The following is a 19,161-nucleotide window of genomic DNA, read 5'->3' on the forward strand; positions in this document are numbered from 1 at the left end:
GGTGCAATTTCCAATCTCGTTGGAAGAGGAGTTTGATAACATCTGTTCAGAGATGAAATATGGATAAGTAAAATAATCAGACAATTCATGCTATTATGAGCAAAAGGGAAAAAATGGTACACAGACTTTAATTCAGTCCTTCTATAGCCTTAGGACACTAATAATTTGCTGCATTGTAGGGGAATGCTGCTATCAGTAGTGAAATGGTGACCGATTATCTTCATTTTAGTGTTGCAAAGATAAATATCGCATAAACACAAGGAACATTGTGTTTTGAACATTGCAATTGATCTCTCATAACTGAGAGGACTAACAGAGCCTGCCTTTGCAATCTTGTGATAAGTGGCACATCAGCTGATGCAACATTGGTTTAGATTGACAGTAAAATGTCTGCATAGATAATTTTTGCACAAGCCTTCACATTTAAGCTCATGACCTTATCATTTTGAATCAGGCAACAATTCTTTAATCAAGCCTTTTTTTTGGCTATGGGAAGTTGTGAGCTGGAATTAACAAGTGAGAATGAACTCGCTTTTTGTTCTTAGTGGTCCAGGGGTAAAAAGAATTTTTAAAAAGTTTTATTTCAAGGGTTGAAATTTGTAATGAAAGTAACTCATGGTCCCCTGTTTGTGGCCTGTGGAAAAAATGTTATTGGTGGCTGGAATATTCTTTTTTCTATTAGTATGTTTTAAGTAATTCAGTCTGAATCTTAAATTGGCTAAAATAATTTAATATCATTAAAACATACTTGACCTTTAACTTATTGCAAAGAGTTAATGGTTTGCCATGAAGAATTACATATAGTTTAGAAAGTTAATGCCAATAGATTTGTCCCATTTTAGTTCTGACAGAGGACTATTTGTTTTGTATAGAGGTATATAACATTGTGAGGGACATAGAGAGTGCTAGTCTTTTTTTATCCCCAAGGGAAGGGGAGTTAAAAACTAGAGGCCAAAGCATTAAGTAAAGAGATGAAAGATTTACGAGAAACCTGTAGTGCAATTTCTTCATACAGCAAAAATGCTTGAGGCTGATACATCAACAACATTCAAAAGATATTTGGATGGGTGTATGGATAGGAAGAGTTCAGGGAGATGTGGGCCAAATACAGGCAAACACATCTTGATGTGCACCATGTGTTGGGCCAGAGTCTGTCTCGATGCTGTCATTATATGACTCTATTCTATAGCTCTTCTAAAATGGGACAGATAATGATCAACATTCAAAGTAAATTATTAAAGTGCATATATGTTCCCATATGCTATCTCAAAGTTCATTTTCTTGCAGATATTTATAGGAAAAAAAGAAATACAATAGAGTTTATGAAAAACAAACTCTCCTAAACGAAGACTGACAAACAGCCAGTGTGCAAAAGAAGGCAAACTGTGCAAAAACAAACTGAGAACGCGAGTTGTAAAGATTCCTTGAAACATGAGTGAGTACGTCATAGAATCAGCTCAGAATAGTCGAGATTGAACTTACTACACCGGTTCGTGAGCCTGATAGTTGAAGCATAGTAACTACTCCTGAACCTGGTGGTGTGAGACATCCTGCCCAGTGGTAGTAGTGAGAAGAGGGCATAGCCTGTATGGTGTGGTCTTTGCTGCTGGATGTTGCCTTCTTGTGGCAGTGCTCAATGTAAATGTACTCAATTGTGAGGAGGGCATTGCCTGGGATAGACTGGGCTATATCCATCACTTTCTGTAGAATATATAAATACAGAAGTTAAGTAGATAACTACAATATAATATTTGTTATATGATTCACTCCTATATAGGCTTGTGAACATGATTTGAATATTATCACGTTTCTTTCATACTCAGGTCAGAGCGGGTTGGGAAAGTCCACATTAATAAACACCCTATTCAAATCCAAAGTTAGCCGTAAATCTATCGAAGGAAATGAGGAACGGATTCCCCAAACAGTTGAAATGAAATCGATCAGCCATGGTGAGTTCACTTCTGTGATTAATTAGTCCGTGTATTTACCCAGTGAAGCTATTGCACTTGTTTGTCCAATGTTGGGTTCCGATGGCAGCGTCCGAGTATGGATATGTGTTGTCCTTCTTTTTGCTGTCTGTTCACAGTAGCAGCCGAAGGAGCTGGGAATGAATTGCCTTTCCAGGATGTTGTGGGGCTGGGGGAGCTGAAGGTTGCAGGCAAAGCTGGTGCAGTCATTGACATGAGTTTCGGAGAATGAAATACGATCAACAAAGATGCTAAAATCCTTGATGGCATAGGTATCATCTGCTAGAACTCCTTTAATTTTTTTTAAAATACAGGACAAAATAGTTCTATTGGCTTGTCTTACACACTGCAGATGTACTAACTAGTGCATGAAAACATGCATTCGTTAAGGCATTTGAACTAACAATCAGCCAAGGCTTTACTGCATCCTATGAGCCTGTAGCTTGCATTGGTGTCCACACAACGGGTAATACTTCTATGATAAGGGGAAAAATGTTACCTGACAATATATCTAAATACCTCAAGACCAACTACACACACCTTGATGCATGCCAGGACAAACATAAACACCCCTGAATTTAACAGTGAGCTCACGTATGTACGGGCTTCCCTCCCCTATGCAGTACAACCCGGATTGCCCTGCAATTATGAATGCAGCCCTTGATAAATTCAACTTAATGTGCAGGGAAACATGACTTTGAGTTGCAAAGTGGCTGAACCTTGCACTGCAAATACACAGCAACTCATTTGGGGATCTTTAATTCGGAGTTCCTGGATTGATACCCATTGACAGTGAAGGACTGGAGAGATAATTTCCACGTTAGGATGATGTGAGATCTAAGTGGGACCTGCAGTTGGTTCTCCCCATGTGTTTACCACGCCAGGCAGAAGTGTTTCACGCATTTGACATCTGACTTAAGCCTGGGCTTCTAACTTGGTTGGCTGTCGTTCTTTTTACACTGCTTTATGGACAGGCCTTGTTCTGACCAGTCCGTATGACAGCATTATATCACACAAGGTCCTGCCACTAAAATTTGCACAGATCAGTAACATTAGACTCGAAAAAGGCAAATCTGCAGAGGTCGAAGTGAAAATAAGTAGAGGTTCTGATTCATTCTTAACTGGTTCCGTCTACAGCACAATGTTGCCACTGGAAGTATGTAATTATTGCCCAGTATTGATTTGATCGACTTGATTTAATCCATTTCAAACCAATCCCATTTCTTGCAGATATTGAAGAAAAGGGGGTCCGAATGAAACTAACAGTAATTGATACCCCAGGATTTGGTGACCAAATAAACAATGAGAATTGGTGAGTATCTGTGTCTGCCTGGTGCATCTTTGCATCAGGCAAAAAAAAGGAATCAGCATTACCCAATTATAGTTGCAGTCAATGTCATCGCCTGAACCACATGCAGATTGCCAGAGGGGAAGATATACCTTGCAGATCGAACATGTGGCTAAACAGCAGGGACTATGAATCATGTATTTCTAGCACCATTGCTGGAGGAAGGTCAGCTGTTTTATTGTAGCAAGTTGCATTTAAATCTGACCGTGACTAATATTCTGGAGAACAAGTCTGAAGGGCAGTAACTTGGCAGTGTGAACACTCAGAACTACAGGCAAGATTGTCTCTGGCCTTTTGATACTCCTGATTGTATTATTGACTCAAAGGTAATTGAGATAGGTTTATTCCCAAAAGATACTTCTAGTTCCCACAATTATTCTTTGTTTATTTACCTGATGTGCTTCATTAGGCCAAAAACCATTTGCCTGCATGTATTTAGTGCCGAGGTTTTATCACCCTCTTTCTACTTCTGTGCAAGCTGTTAAGCCTGATTTATACTTATGCGTCAACGTGACGCCGTAAGAACTGCGTCACCGCAAACCCTATGCAGAGCCGACGCGGATCCCTATGCCAGAGCCTGATGTGCTCCTCTCCCAAAATGTAACTGCGCGTCGCGGCAACACAGAACGCAGTGGCTGTGATTGGTCCGCTTGGTACCATCGCATTTCCTCCTATGCTGCAGTAGCTTCCCATTGGGCAACTGAAGGGCAGGGAAGGAACTCTGGCTGCAATGCTTTCCATAAAGCTTTACAGACCTCCGAAATTATGGAGGGCACATTTCGGTTTTACGAAAAAAGACGCTCGCTTCTTGTTTACCCCAAGAAAGACTACCATGACCATGAAGCCTTGCACGGGCAGGTGTGTGTGCATGCGTGACGTGCGTGAATTGCAGAGCGACGCAGACACACCAACGCACAAGTATAAATGCTCACCACACGCATAAGTCACTTGTGTAGGTTACGGTATCAAGTTAACACAGAAGTATAAATCAGGCTTTAGAATCTGACCTCCAGTTCACTATGTTCTTCCAGACCGCAGGGCACTGGTTCCTAGATCAATATGTGCAGACATTGCCACTAGCTGGTGACCACCAGCTATCTACGTGATCCAGCCCAATGCACTTGAGGATCACAAGCTAGGTAGTGGAATACATTATAGAAGAGCTAGGGAACAGAGGGATCTGACGTGCATGTCTACAAATCCCTCAACAGGTTGTTGAGGTTATTGGTCAAAGTGTAAAATACAAGAAAACAAGAGTACTGTAGAAACCAAGAACTGTATAAACACACCAGCTTGGCTGGCATGGGCACAATAAGTTAAATGGTCTACTCTTTTGCTGATTATATACTGCAAGGAAATTTGCAAGAGCATCACTGAAGCATTTTGCACTGTTATAACTGAGGTATGTTGGAGAAACATGACTTACTGTTATCTTTTCCTGTGCTGAGGCCAAAGCAGCCAGAATGTTGTTTTCAGCGTAAAGAAAGACAACCATTAGGCCCAAATGCAATTGCCTTTTTAAAAATTTAAAATGACATATTATTCCTTTCTTCGCAGTTTTCATCAAGCTACTTTAAATATGACTCTTAGACGTTTATTGTAGCAACGATGGAAAAAAAACCCTTTAATATGCTGTAAATTACTCAGTTTTGAGAATATTGTGTGGGATGGAAAGCTGAATTTTAAAACTCTAAATTCTTACAGCTCTCTGAAATTATTGCTGTAGACTGATCCACACTCTTCCTCATGAGAATAAATATACTACTATAAAGCAAACACATCAAAGAAACATGACTTTTAGGAGCTTTAAGGAAAATCTGAATTTTATTTTTAATTTAGACTTTTAAATCAAGTTTAACAGTTGCTTTGAAAACTCTCCTGCAGTTATGTTTCTGTTTAATTACATCATGCATTTCTAATTTTCCATTTAGCTGGCAACCCATCACAGAGTTTATTAATGATCAGTATGAGATGTACCTGAAAGAGGAGCTTACCGTCGATAGAAAGAAGCGGATTCCAGACACGAGAGTACATTGTTGTATATACTTCATTGCTCCAACTGGGCACGCGTATGTACCTTTTGGCTTCTGGTTTGTGTTATTGATTGCTGTTCTGAGAAAGGATAGCTGCAGAATGTCTTCTGGCAGCTCCAATAAACTGCTAGCCCCTGTTCTCCATTGACACCAATGAACTTTTTCCAAATGCTATACATACCAATGGTGGTAACTGTTTAAAAACACTTCAGTTCAGTATCAAAACCATAATAGCTTTACTCATTTCATAAATCTTCTGAATTGAAGTGCAGTCCTTAGGTCCAGGGTGTAGTCCCAGGAAATAAATTAGATGTTTCAGACTTGAGGCTCAATTCTCAAGTTCACTTTACTGTGACTCGTAAGATCTCAGTGAGACCATTCAATTCTATATTGTGCAGCAGACGTTTTGTTTTTAATTTCCTTGGAAGAAGAGAACCTTTGACTTTTTTTTACCTTAGGACTCGCTACATGTTTTTATCGAATCTATTAATGGATGAGGGGAGTTTCCTGGCTGTGTCCAAGCTGGCAAACTAAATGCAACTCTCTGTACGTTGAAATTGCAGTTAACTGACTTGCAATTCAGTAGTTAACTCGCATGTCCAGACCTAATATCCGATTCTTCAGTCAGCTCTTGTTTTCTGGCTGGACCTTGTGAGAAGATGCTGATCTCTGGGCCTCCCCTGGCTTTTGATGCTCAGGAATTGGCCATGAGGCTAATACTAAACAGGAGAAAATCTGCCGATGCTGGAAATCCGAGCAGCACACACGAAATGCAGGAGGAACTCAGCAGGCCAGGCAGCACCTATGGGAAAAAAAGTACAGTCGACTTTTCAGACTGAAACACTTCAGCAGGACTGGGGGGAAAAATTGAGGAGTAGATTTGAAAGGTGGGGGAGCGGAGAGAGGAAAACCAGGCAATAGGTGAAACTTGGAGGGGGAGGGATGAAGCAAAGAGCTAAGAAGTTGATTGGTGAAAGAGACAGAAGGCCATGGAAGAAAGAAAAAGGTGAGGGGGTGGAGGACCACCAGAGGGAGGTGATGGGGGGGGGCAAGGAGATAATATGACAGAGGGGCAAGGGGTGGGAAATGGTGAAGGGGTGATGTTCATGCCATCAGGTTGGAGGCTTCCCAAACAGAACATAAAGTGTTGTTCCTTCAGCCCAAGTGTGGCCTTATTCCGACAGTGGAGGAGGCCATGGATGGACATATAGGGATGGGAAGTGGAATTAAAATAGGCAGCCACTGGGAGATCCCGCTTGTTCTGGCGGACAGAGCGTAGATGCTCGGCGATGTGGTCTCCCAAGCATCTTTGCTGCATCCGCCAGAACAAATTTAGGCATAAATGCCGGCGATATGACAACAGTAATAGTAGTGCTGCATTGGTTAGTGATTTCACTCAGATGAGGCTTTAATTTGCCTGCCCTCTTAAAGGTGAAGCATCCCATGGGCACAATTTTGAAGATGACTATGAAAATTCTCCCTGAAGAACTGTGTATCATATTATGTTAAGTTGCTATGTGTTGCATTCACCCTTTCTTTTTTTTTGTTTTGGTGTGTGCCTGCTTGCGTGCGCGTCTGTGTGTGTGCGCCTACGTGTGCATCTTTTTCATGACGTCTTTTTCATGCTTTTCACAAGGCGCGGAGTGAGAGAGAGACTGTGTGGCGCGCCACTCCCCACACAGACATTTTCGCGTATTTTTCCCTTTATTTTACGAGGTCGAATTGCAATCTCGACACTCAACGCAGCACGGATGGAAAGTGTACTCAGGAGCAAAAGCGACTGGTTTTGAACCCGGGAACCTCCACTCCCAGGTCCCTTGCTGATGTCATTGCACCACCAGCTGGCTCAGCATTCACCCTTTCATAGCTCAAATGTATTTCCTTTTTAAGGACACTACATTGTAACTCTGAGCCTGCCAATATCTTGGGTGCGAAAATGTAAAAAACCCAGTATGGTTCTGTTACCCTCAGCAGTAAATGCATATGATTAATTGCAGATACACAGCCTGAAACTCTTGAAGTCCAGGGTAGTGTTAGTTTTTTACAGGTGGATTCAAGAACCTGATGGATGTGGGGAAGAAGCTCTCAATGAACTTTGACGAGTATGGCTTCAGGCTCCTGTACCTCCCACCTGATTGCATTCAACAGAAAATCTGTAGGGTTTGAAGTTGCAGAAAAATAGAGCAAATGTCGGTGGTGTGTAGGCTAAAGTGGTGAGGATAAAAATTACCTTAAAAATTACCAGTCAGAGACAGAAGAAGGAAAGGGAAGGAAAAAATTGAACAAGAGCCACAAGGGTTGTTCCCTGTAATTATTAAATTCAGTGTAGAATCCTCTGGGCTGCAGCAGACCCAGAAGGAATTAGAGGATTGGCTGCTCCAGATTACTCTGGACTACTTTGCGCATTGCTGGAGCATTGTAGGAGGCCAACTACAGAGAGAAAGTGGGACAGAGGTTTAACGTAACAGGTGATTGGAAGCTCAAAGTTGAACAGTGATGATCTGCAAAAATGCTTGTCATAAAGTGTATTATTCAATTTATGTAAATCAATGCTTGTCCACCTTTTTATTATCCTTAAAAGTTTGTTCAAGTCACTTAACCATATAAAATCTAGGGAGCACTCTCCTGGTTTTTGAAATTTCTTATTTACTAATGCTAGCAACCCAATGATTGGGGGCTGGTCTTTCTTCTCATGGATGAGCCACATCTATCTGAATCAACCGGTTTTAAAGTGCTAGTAACCCAACTTTGCCACTTCTCCTGTCAGTAGAAATGGTTGTCAGAGGCAATTTGCGACGCATGCCATTGGGCGCATTTAATAGACAGTGGGAGCTTATCCCTTTCTCCTGGCAGTAGAACCATTTCTACTCTTGCCCTTGTCCAGCTCTTGCCCTTCACAGGTGGCTTAGCTACTAAGCCCAGCAAGACAGCAAAAGGGGCAAAGGTGGGTAACTGGCACCTGAAAACCAGTTGCTTTGGACAGACTGGGTTCATCAGCCCTGGTTGGCAGCTCATCTAGGAGAAGGAAAATTCTGATCTCAAACCTCCGCTGCCTTGCGGCTATCCCCACTCAGGCGGAAGGCTGTAGAAGTAAACCCTAAGGAAAAATATGGAGCTGAAGTCCTTAAGGCAGCCCTACATTGAGCTCAACACTGACTGGCAACTTCTGCAACATCACTGGTGCCAAATGGTATCAATTTTTGCCGTTTATTTGGACTCATCAGCTGCATGGAGAGGGCAAGCCCACTTCGTGGACAACAGCTTGCTCTCTGTATCACAGCAACCCAGGCCAGTAAGGTGTAGGGCGGAGACTGCTCTGTACACCAAGCATGGTCTAACCAGGGTTTTGTGCAGAGGTATCCTAGATACCCCTTTGAACTCCAGGATATCACCTCCTTTGCTCTATCCCTTGCTCACACCAAACAAAACTTGATGTATGAAATCCTATCTAATGTCTGCCAGGATTTGATTGCTGCGGGGTGGTGTCTATTTGCAGATAATCATAGTAGCATTAATGTTGAAACATTGGGCCGTCTGCCTGAAATGCATTTGTGTAAGTGTTGGTGAGATGAGCTGGTATGTAGTTGCCGGCTGATACTGTAACTGTGCCTAAAGCTGCTCCTGAGGTCGCCTGCTATTTAGCTGAGCCTAAATGGTGTGCAGAGTAATGTCATATTGGGACAAATAGTCTACATGCACCATTTAAACAGGTACAACGCATTACTTAAAGGCAGCACTCTCCGTAAATCTAGCTTTGTTATCCACTGTTATTGTAATCTTAAGTGGAGCTATATTTTATGAAACAGAAGACACAGATACTATAATAATTTGGAAAAGTGAACCAGACGTGAAAAAGTCCAGAAGAGGGCAGCTGGATAATATCGTGTAATGAATTGAAGGGTGTAGCTAGGTATAATGGTATAACATCTTGGCAAACTATTTTGGGTGGAACAAAACAGCTGACTGGATTGGAAGCTAGAATAAAAGTTCTGAGAAAAGAAAATCAAGCTGCTCATTGGAATCTTCAAGCAGCTGAATCAAGGCTTCAGATATGGGGACCTTTCTTCAGAAATTGACCTTTATAAACTCCGCCAATGTCTTTTGTCCTACACTTGGCTCTAGCACTCTCTCCTCTTGAGACTGACATCCAAGTATGCAAGTCCTGCATCTTTAATGTGAAAGTCTAGACTGACCTTTCGATACATTTCTGATGGAAACGTGCTCTGTAGGTGCTGTCATCTGGCGGTGATGTAAAACCTATTGAGATTAAGCTGCTGAAGATTAACATGGAGTTCTGATTATTTGCCTTATTACAAATAGAGCAAAAATCTGAGATGGTTGCAATTATTAATCAACTCAGCAGGCATTCACACAGACCATATTGTACTGTACACAAAGATGTAACTGCAGGAAGCAATCAGATAGGTAGGAAGCATGCAAAACATTAATTAAATGGTGCAAGACACTTCTGGGAAGAGCTATTTAGAAAAGGAGCCTGCTGGATTGAATGATATGTTTCTGTATTTCTTCCTCTGTTTACCTCTACATATCTGTAACTCTCTCAAAATTGCATATCAAAGAGAGTTCATTCCCCTCAGGTTAGGAATTACCTGAGTGAACCTCTTTTCGATGCTAGTCAATCCTTTATTAAATAGGAGAACCATACTCTGCACGGTACTCCAGGTATGGCTTCACCAGAGGCCTGTGCAATCATGACAGTACTTACCAGGTTCTAAGCTCAAATTTACAATGCAGGCCAATGTGCCCTTTGTCTTCCTGATCACTTACTACATCTGCCTTCTAATGTTATGCATTTCATACCAAAGAATGCCTCATCTGCAATTTTTTTCCATTGAGATATTAGTCTGTCCTTAGATTCCCCTTACTCATGTGCATGACCTCACATTTTCCCACATTAAAGTCTGCTTTCCAAATGCTCACCCATTCTCTCAATCTGTCTTTATCTGATTGTGGAGTTGTAATATCCTCATCAGAACTGAATTCCCATCTATTTTGGCGTTGAGACTTCCACACCTTTGACTTTTCTTCCCTCTTCTGACCATCAATATACTATGAATTTCCAACAATTGCACACCACGAACTGATCATTGGCATTATGGGTTACATCTTCAAACCTGAAAGACTTATTTATTGTGATACTTTGTGTAATAGCCTTTAATTGATGCCAGCACACTTCCCCCAACCTTGAGCCCTTATCTTGTGCACTAGCCTTTTATATGGAAGCTTGCCAAATGTCTTCCTGAAATCCAAATACACAACATTTAATGTTCCCCTCTAATTCTGTTAGTTATATCTTCAAAGAGCTTCAGCAATGTTGTCAAATCATCATTTAAATGAAACCATGTTAACTTAGTTTGATTACAAGAAGCATCTCTTAATGAAAGGCAATTTATTCCTTGTTTCTAGACTACAGATTCTGCCAACAATGGATGTAAAGCTGGCAGGCATATAATTACCTGCTTTTTGTCTTGACATTTAAATAAACACCCAATCAATCATACCAATCTCTGAAGCTACTTCCTTTAAAACCCTGTGGTGCAGGCCTTTGGGACCTGGTGACATGTCACTTTATATACTGTAGTTTTTGACCTAATATTCTCCATTATCTCTTTTGCTTGTTCATCTTTCTCTTGGATCCTTCATTCTGTCTAGTTCAGACAAATTTCAACTCAGGCTTATTAACTAGATTTTTAAGTGTCTATCACTGTTCATTCACTGACCTTTCCCTTAGTCTCTTTACCTAGTTCAATCCAGACCATTCTACCTTCTCACCATTGTAAATTGACCTTCCTGAAATGGATACATAGGATATATCTATGGATACATCCCATATCCCATGGATATATCTATGACTAAGGTTTGGTTCAGCTTTCCCTGAACCACAACCAACTTCATAATTACCTTGGGTAATAGCAATTTTGCATTCATTCAAACTAGATTTCACACTTACAATATGGAACCAAAAAATGACTAGAAAATAAGCATTTCTAAAAGATTTCTCTAGCCTCAGAGTAGAATTTCACAGCATTTTAAATGTTTAGTGACGTAGTCGACGAGGAGTGAATAATGGATCAGTTTGCATTAATTGAAAGGAGCTAAAATATGCAATGACAAAATGTGACCTCTTAAATCTGTCATTCTATATGGATCTTCTGATCTTCAACTAACAATTGTTGCCTTTGTCAAAGAAATGAGGATGCATATGATTTGTATCTTCTTTTGCTGGTGCCCCTCCCAGGACAGCAAAATTTTCACTATCTTGTTGAGTAGATAGGGACAAAGGAAGGAAATGTAAAGTAACATATATAGTGTAAAACTATTCAGGAGCAGGATGTCGAGATCAAAGAGTTATTTATGAATCTGGCTGATGGAAACTCTAGGTGGGTTAGAACAAGAAATCAAGCACAAACAGAAACCATGTAGAAAAGGTTTGATTAAAAAGATATTGCCCAACCCACTTAACAAAATGCTGATTTTTTTTTTGTAACTGGATAGCCATCTGTGCTTGAAGAATGAATCTGTGCAAACTATATTATTATTGTATGGTATCTCTAAGCAAGTTGGCATTTGTAACTGTTCAACTTGGCATTATATTCTAACATTAATTCTGGAAGAGTTATAAATCTTCCATATTTACATATATGTTGTTAATGATTAGTTCTCAAGTCTACTCCACCAGAACTCATTTAAAGCAGAGGATGACTCTGAATGTTTCAAATGTCTTTTTTAACCAAACCAACCTAATCCCAAACCATACAATGATTGATCTCCCAGCTAAAGCTTTCCACCTACAGTTTTCCATTTGTACCCTTCATTGGGTTGAATGTCACAGGGGAGCAAACAGACATGGAGAAGCTTGGCTCTATAAGAAAATTGTTGGAAATGCAAGCTGAACCAGTTTCCATCTGAAAGAGAAAAACAGGTTAATGATTCCTATGGGCTTTTGCTAAACCAGTTAGTATTTCGGAGTCCTGCATCTGTCTTATTTTTCAGTCTGTCATTTAAGACTGTTTTAATTTTTTAATACTATCATCTTCTTTTGCTTGCAATGAAGTGTTTAAAGGTTATGATACATTCCTCAATCAGTAGGTATAAATGGTTTATTATGAGGACTAATTTGCAAATGTGCTACATTTTCCTTCTGGAGGTTTTCAACAATGCAAAACTGTTCTCCGTCCCACATATCCCAGTGTGTCTCATCACAAAACTCCTCATCTGTAGTTTCATATATCTAATATATTTTTTGCAATAGTGAGCAAAGAATGAAAGTTCTTTCATTTTTTTTCATTTTTTATTACAGGTCTGGTTTACTTGTATATTCCATATTTTAACCCTTAAATGTACTGAACATTTGTTTACTATTTGAGTATTGCAGAGCTGAATGCATCCTTCGGTTGAGAAAGGAATTGCTCTACTCATAATGTAATGTAGAAGATGGAATAATGTACAACCATGAAAGGCATCAATGACAAATAGGCAGTATTTGAAGATGCACTGTGAATTGATCAGAAAAAAAGGAGTTTGTATATCTCCTGATGAATTGTTTCAAAAGAAATAACTTATTTTGATAAGTATTTGTTTTACACTGAAGATTTCTTTATCTGGAATAGGATAAAAGATTACATTTTCCCTCACCAAAGTGCAACTACTGGTGAAATTATTCCAAATATCTATTGCCTGCTTTCTCAGTAAAGAGCCTGAAAGCCCCAACAAAATCTCCAGCATTGGACCAATTGAAAAGATGCTTCACTAACCTGAAACTATAATGATAAGGAGAAATTTCCTCTTACTGTATAATTGGTGAAACAAACCTTTTTTTATCTCTGTCATTAGCTCTTTCTCCTACATAACTGTTCTCAATATTAGTATTATGTTTGGCTTCAATGGGGCATCAGTTTGGATCATGTACCTGGCTCACCACTAAGATTACACGTTTTCCTTAGGTCACATAGTGAAACCCTAATTCACATGACTACTACTTCTAAATTTGAGTATTCCAATTATGTCAATCATTTTGCTTTACCATGTACTAACATTTATTACTTTGAGCTAATCCAAAACTCCTCTTCTGTTTGCTGACATACCTAGCGGAATGTGTCCTGATTAAATGCTGTCTTCATGTTAAAATTCTCATTCTTGTTTCAAGATACTCTCTGAATTCTTACCACCTGGGCCCTAACTTTCCTCCCTTGCACAGTGTCATGTGCAAGTTTATGTTGTTTTCTCTATTAAATTTTGTTAAACATTGTGAGGTCTTTTACATCCCAATAAACCAAGTTCCTCAATGATTTGGCAACTCTACAGAAATGCAAAGAGCTATTAAATTCAAAGCAAGTTTATTTTCAAAGTACATGTACATTGCAAATATACAAAACTGAAATTCGTTTTGTTGTAGGCATGCTCATTAAATCCAAGAAACATTAATAGAATTAATGAAAAACCACACCCAACACGATGGACAAATAACTAATGTGCAAAAGACAACAAACTGGGCAAATACAAAAAAAAAAGGTAAATATCAAGAACATGAGATGAAGTGTCCTTGAAAATGAGTCCATAGGTTGTGGGAAGAGTTCCGTGATGGGGTGAGTGAAGTTATCCCCACTGGTTCAAGAGCCTGATGGTTGAGGGGTAAGAACTGTTCCTGTACCTGGTGGATTGAGGGTCCTCTACCACCTCTCCTGATGGCTGCAGTGAGAACAGAGCATGACATGGGTGGTGGGGGTCCTTGATGATGGATGCTACTTTCCTATGACAGTACTCCGTTTAGATGTGCTCAGTGGTGGGGAGAGTTTTACCCATGATTGACTCCACCATATCCACTATATTTTGTAGCATTTTCCATCAAGTGGTATTTTCATACCAATACCCAGCGTTGAATATCTGAAGGCTTCTTTTTTTTTGCCCTTAACTCCGTTTGGAGTCATCGGGACGCCGTCATGACAGCGTTTTTTTTTAGCAGGCTTTCTTATTTTTACGAGGCCGAGTTGCTAGCTTGACACTCAACCCAGCACAGATGGAAAGCGTGCAAGGGAGCCGGCTGGATTCGAACTTGTGAGCCTTCGCTCCGAAGTCCGGCGCTGATGCCACTACGCCACCAGTTGTCTTCATAGATATAAATTTTAACTAATCTCAATTCATTCATTCAAAATGATCTGAAAATTTCATTATTGTAGTATGTAGCTGACTCTTAAAAGAAGCTAGGATTATAACTTTGATTACTCTAACAAGAAGTTCATTTATTTTATTAAACTAGAACAATTCCTTTTTCCAGTTCTAACTGATTTTTATTCCCTAAAAATACTTATTACTTAATACTTATTTGCCTTTATAAAGCCACCTCCAGGATGGCTTCTTACAAAGTCAAAAAATCAAAATTAAAGTCAAAAATCCTAATTATTTTTAATTACTCAGCTCTCTGAGACTCAGGCACAGTCTCCTGATTTGTGTGTGTTTATGTGTGCTTCCCCCCAGGGTTGAGTGTCTCCCACATTGTTCACCAAAAATAAGACTCAGCATTAAACTAACCAGTTTTCTTTGATTTTGTTTTACCACATTTTGTGTTTAGCTTCAGCTCTGCTATTGGTTTTCTCTGTGTGTGAAGTCTAAAATTTGTAGGTCTTTTTTGGTATACCTTTCTATTTCAGTGCTTTCCAAAAATGTTATCTAGTTTCTTATCTAGGTATACCTTGCAATACAAAACCTTGATAGATAATTAAAGCAGGGTGGAACCCGAGGAGGTGGCTATATATGTTCATGAAATATCATCAAATATGCAACAAAAAACCATCCTGGAAGCTCTCCATAAATTTTAAAACCTGTACTTTGAAGATGAATTTAATTTGAAGGGAGTTTGAAACTAGAATTGAGGTTAGAACTCAATCTGTTCAACAGTTTGACAATTTTTTCAGAAGGATGAGGAAAGGTTGTCTGCTGTGCAAAATGATAGTTGGTGTATTTTTAAAAAGTTAACTTTGTATTTGTTTGGACTGGGTAACAAAAAGTGGACAGCTGTCTTTTGACCTTTGTTAAACCAGTAGGATGAGGTGAGGAAAGCCAAGGGAGTAAGATTTCCATTTAGTACAAAATGACTCATTGTCATCTTTTCCATCCCTGAGCTTCATGTGGTACTTAAGGTTCCATGTGCACTTCTGGGTACAGTTCATCTATTTTGTGATGCTGCTGTTGCAGTCAAAGGTTAATGTCAGGCATTCACTTTTCGTTTTTAAACTGCATGGCTCTCAGCTTTGTTTCAACTGTCGGAAGTCCATTGTTTGAGTTGTTAAGTAATTCTTTTCCTTTGGCTTGTACGTGGCATATACAGGAAATTCAAAGTCAGTGGGCTGAACGGTAAATCTTTTCTAACTGCTACCCTGAGATTTATTTAAGGGAGGAGGAAGAGGAGTAAAGCTTCATTCAATTCCTGTAGCAGTAATGAGCTGCACCAGAATTTCTGGCAAAGGATAAGTAATCTTGCAAATGTTCAGCCTTAGCTTGTCTAGTCATCTAGTCACATATCAATTTTATATACTTTTATAGAAGTGTTTTTTTGTCCTTGAATTCCTTTTAAGAAATTATTTAAAAGTTTTGTTACTTTATTTTCTTATGTTGTAGGAATAGTGGGAAACTGATTCCGTTTGAAGTACCATCTTCCAGTCCATTCCAGTTACCTAACTGATCAAAGACGGTCTTAGTTATTCTTGGGTTAGGCAAAATAATCCCTCCAATTCTTGTATTAATGCATTTCCAAGCAAAAATTCTTCTTTCCCCCTTCCTACTGGATGCCATCTGCCCCTCATCCTGCCCTACCCACCTATAACCTACCAGCGTCTTTCTCTCTCCTCTTTTATCAGTTTTGTGTCCTCGCTATCTTCCCTCCACACTCTTATTTGTGCAGTAGGGTTTTGCCCTAAAACTTTGACTGACCCTTTTCTTTCACAGGTGCTGTTTGACCCACAGAGATTTTCTAGAAGTTTTTCTTTCTTCTTCTTCACTACAGAATTCAGTATTTGCAGGATTGTGTCTCCAAGGAAATGTCAGATTAGGTGATACATCAGCTGAATCAAGGGGAGGGAACACCGACAGACCATGAGAGGCCTACGTCAGGCATTTTTCACGTCTTACCAGGTGCAGATTGGAAGTCTGTGTGGGACGCCACTCCTCACACAGACACTAGAGCAATGTGTGGTTAAGTGCCTTGCTCAAGGGCACAAACACGCTGCCACAGCTGAGGCTCGAACTAGTGACCTTCAGATCACTAAATGAACGCATTAACTACTTGGCCATGTACCCAACACATCAAACTGCAGTAGATACAGTGCCATCTGGTATGTTTCAGCATTTATGTCCTAGGATAATCAACACTTCTAATCTTTAATTTACTTTATTTCTGGCTAAGTGGTCTGCTAATTTATTGTTTGGCTTGATCATTCAGAAACCCTTAAAATACAGACTTGTTTCCTTGGTAACATATGCACATCCAACATGCACTACCAGAAATATGCAGAGGTTGCAATGATTCTCTGAGCTTGACAATGACTACAGAACGACTCACTGATACCTTCTTAATGTTGTAGGCATTGAATTGCATTTTTTTTATACTTAGGCTGATCCCAAAAGGGAATTTCATGCAGCTTTGCTCCCTCATTTTTCATTTTCCTCATTCAGCCCAACTGATGGGGACATACTATCATTATTTAATTAACACAAAATGTAGGTACATTAGGAAAATCAGATTGATGCTGGATCCCAAGTGGAACAATTTGTAGAATGCCTATGAGGTTACTTTTTAGGACAGCTTGTGGTTGAATCCACTAGTGGAAAGACTATTCAAGATTGGTGTTGTGTAATACACCGGGCTTGACTAGGGTGTTTAAGGTAAAGGAACCCTTAGAAAGCAGTGATCATAATACGATAGAATTCACCCTGCAATTTGAGAGGGAGAAGCTAAGGTCAGGTGTATCAATATTACAGTGGAGTAAAATTATAGAGGCATGAGAGAGGAGCTGGCCAAAGTTGATTGCAAGGGAATACTAGCAGGGATGATGGCAGAGCAGCAATGGCCGATGTTCTTGGGACGAATTAAAAAGGCTCAGGATAGGTGCATCCCAACGAAGAAGAAGTATCTAAAGGCAGAATAACATAACCATGGCTGTAAAGGGAAGTCAAAAATAACATAAGAAAAGTGAGGGCATATAATAGAGCAAAAATTAGTGGGAAGTTGGAAGATTGAGAAGCTTTTCAAAACCAAAAGAAGACAACTAAAAAGTCATAAGAAGGAAATAGATGAAATATAAATGTAAGCTAGCCAATAATATCAAAAAGATACCATTTTTTCAGCTATACAGTACAATGAATAAAAGAGAGGCAAAAGTAGAAATTGGACCCCTGGAAATGATGCTGGAGAGATAGTAATGGGGGATCAAGGAAATGGAGCACAAACTTAAGAAGTATTTTGCTTCAGTCTTCACTGTGGAAGACACTAGCAGTATGTCAGAAGTTCAAGAGTTTCAGGGGCAGAAGTGGTTGCAGTTGCAATTACTAGAGAGGAGCTGCCTGGGGAGCTGAAAGGTCTGAGTAGATAAGTCACCTAGACCAGATGGATTACATCCTGGGGTTGTGAAAAAGGTAGCTGAAGAGATTGTGGAGGCATTAGTATTGGCCTTTCAGGAATCTCTAGTTTGTTCCAGAGGACTGGAAAATTGCAAATGTCACTCTACTCTTCAAAAAGGGAGGGACACAGAAGAAAGAAAATTACAGGTCAATTGGCCTGAATTCAGTTGTTGGGAAGATATTGGAGTTGGTTATTTAGGATGAGGTTTCAGGCTACTTAGAGTCACATGATAAATGAAACAGGCCAATGTCAGCATGTTTTGTCTAAGGGAAAATCTGTTGGAATTCAAGGAAATAACTATCAGGATAGACAAAGGAGAATCGGTGGATGTTGTGTATTTAGAATTTCAAAAGGCCTTTGACAGGTGCTGTAGATGAGGCTGCTTAACAAGATAAGAGCCTATGTTATTACAGGATAAATACTAGCATAGACGGAGGATTGGCTGATTGACAGAAGGCAAAGAATGAGAATAAAAGGAACCTTTTCTGGTAGGCTGCCAGTGACTTGTGGGGTTCTGCCGAGGTCGGTGTTGACTACTTGTTATGTTATATGTCAGTGATTTGGATGATGAAATTGAAGGCTTTCTGGCCAAGTTTACAGATGATATAAAGATAGATCAAGTAGTGTTGAGGTAGCAGGGAGATGCAGATGGACTTAGATTAGGAAAATGGGCAAGGAAGTGGCAGATGGAATAAAGTGTTGGGAGGTGTATGGTCTTGCACTTTGGTAGAAGGAATAACAGTGTAGACTATTTCGTAAATGGGGAGAAAATTGAAAAGTAAAATATGCAAAGGGACATTGTGTGGGATTCCCTAAATGCTAACTTGCAGGTTGGGTCATTGGTGAGGAAGGCAAATGCAATGTTAGCATTCATTACGAGAGGACTATTTTATAAGAACAAGGATATAATGCTGAGGCTTTGTAAGGAACTGGTGAGGACTCACATGGAGTATTGTGAGCTGTTTTGGACCCCTGTGTAAAAAAGGATGTACTAACATTGGAGAGGGTTCAGGGGAATTTCACTATAGCAATTCTGGGAATGAGAGATTTATCATATGAGGAGCGTTTGATGGCTCTGGGCCGGTTTTCACTGGAATTTTGAAGAATGAGGGGGGATCTCATTGAAACCTACCAAATGTTGAAAGGCCTAGATAGAGTGGATATGGAGAGGGTTTTCTA

At 39.8% G+C, this 19,161-nt stretch overlaps 1 protein-coding gene across 5 annotated transcripts in view; it reads left to right on the top strand.

Moving 5' to 3' along the window:
- The window catches only part of LOC134360240 (septin-9-like), a 341,520-nt gene that overhangs the window by 294,123 nt on the left and 28,236 nt on the right, over positions 1-19,161 (top strand). For all 5 annotated transcript variants that reach the window (XM_063074342.1, XM_063074345.1, XM_063074344.1 and 2 more), the window contains 3 exons: positions 1,824-1,949; positions 3,198-3,279; positions 5,247-5,384. In XM_063074342.1, coding sequence (XP_062930412.1) covers positions 1,824-1,949; positions 3,198-3,279; positions 5,247-5,384 — 346 coding nt within the window. The remainder of the gene's footprint in view (positions 1-1,823; positions 1,950-3,197; positions 3,280-5,246; positions 5,385-19,161) is intronic.

Source organism: Mobula hypostoma, chromosome 22 (genome assembly GCF_963921235.1).
Source record: "Mobula hypostoma chromosome 22, sMobHyp1.1, whole genome shotgun sequence".
In the NCBI taxonomy this organism is placed as follows: Eukaryota; Metazoa; Chordata; class Chondrichthyes; order Myliobatiformes; family Myliobatidae; genus Mobula; species Mobula hypostoma.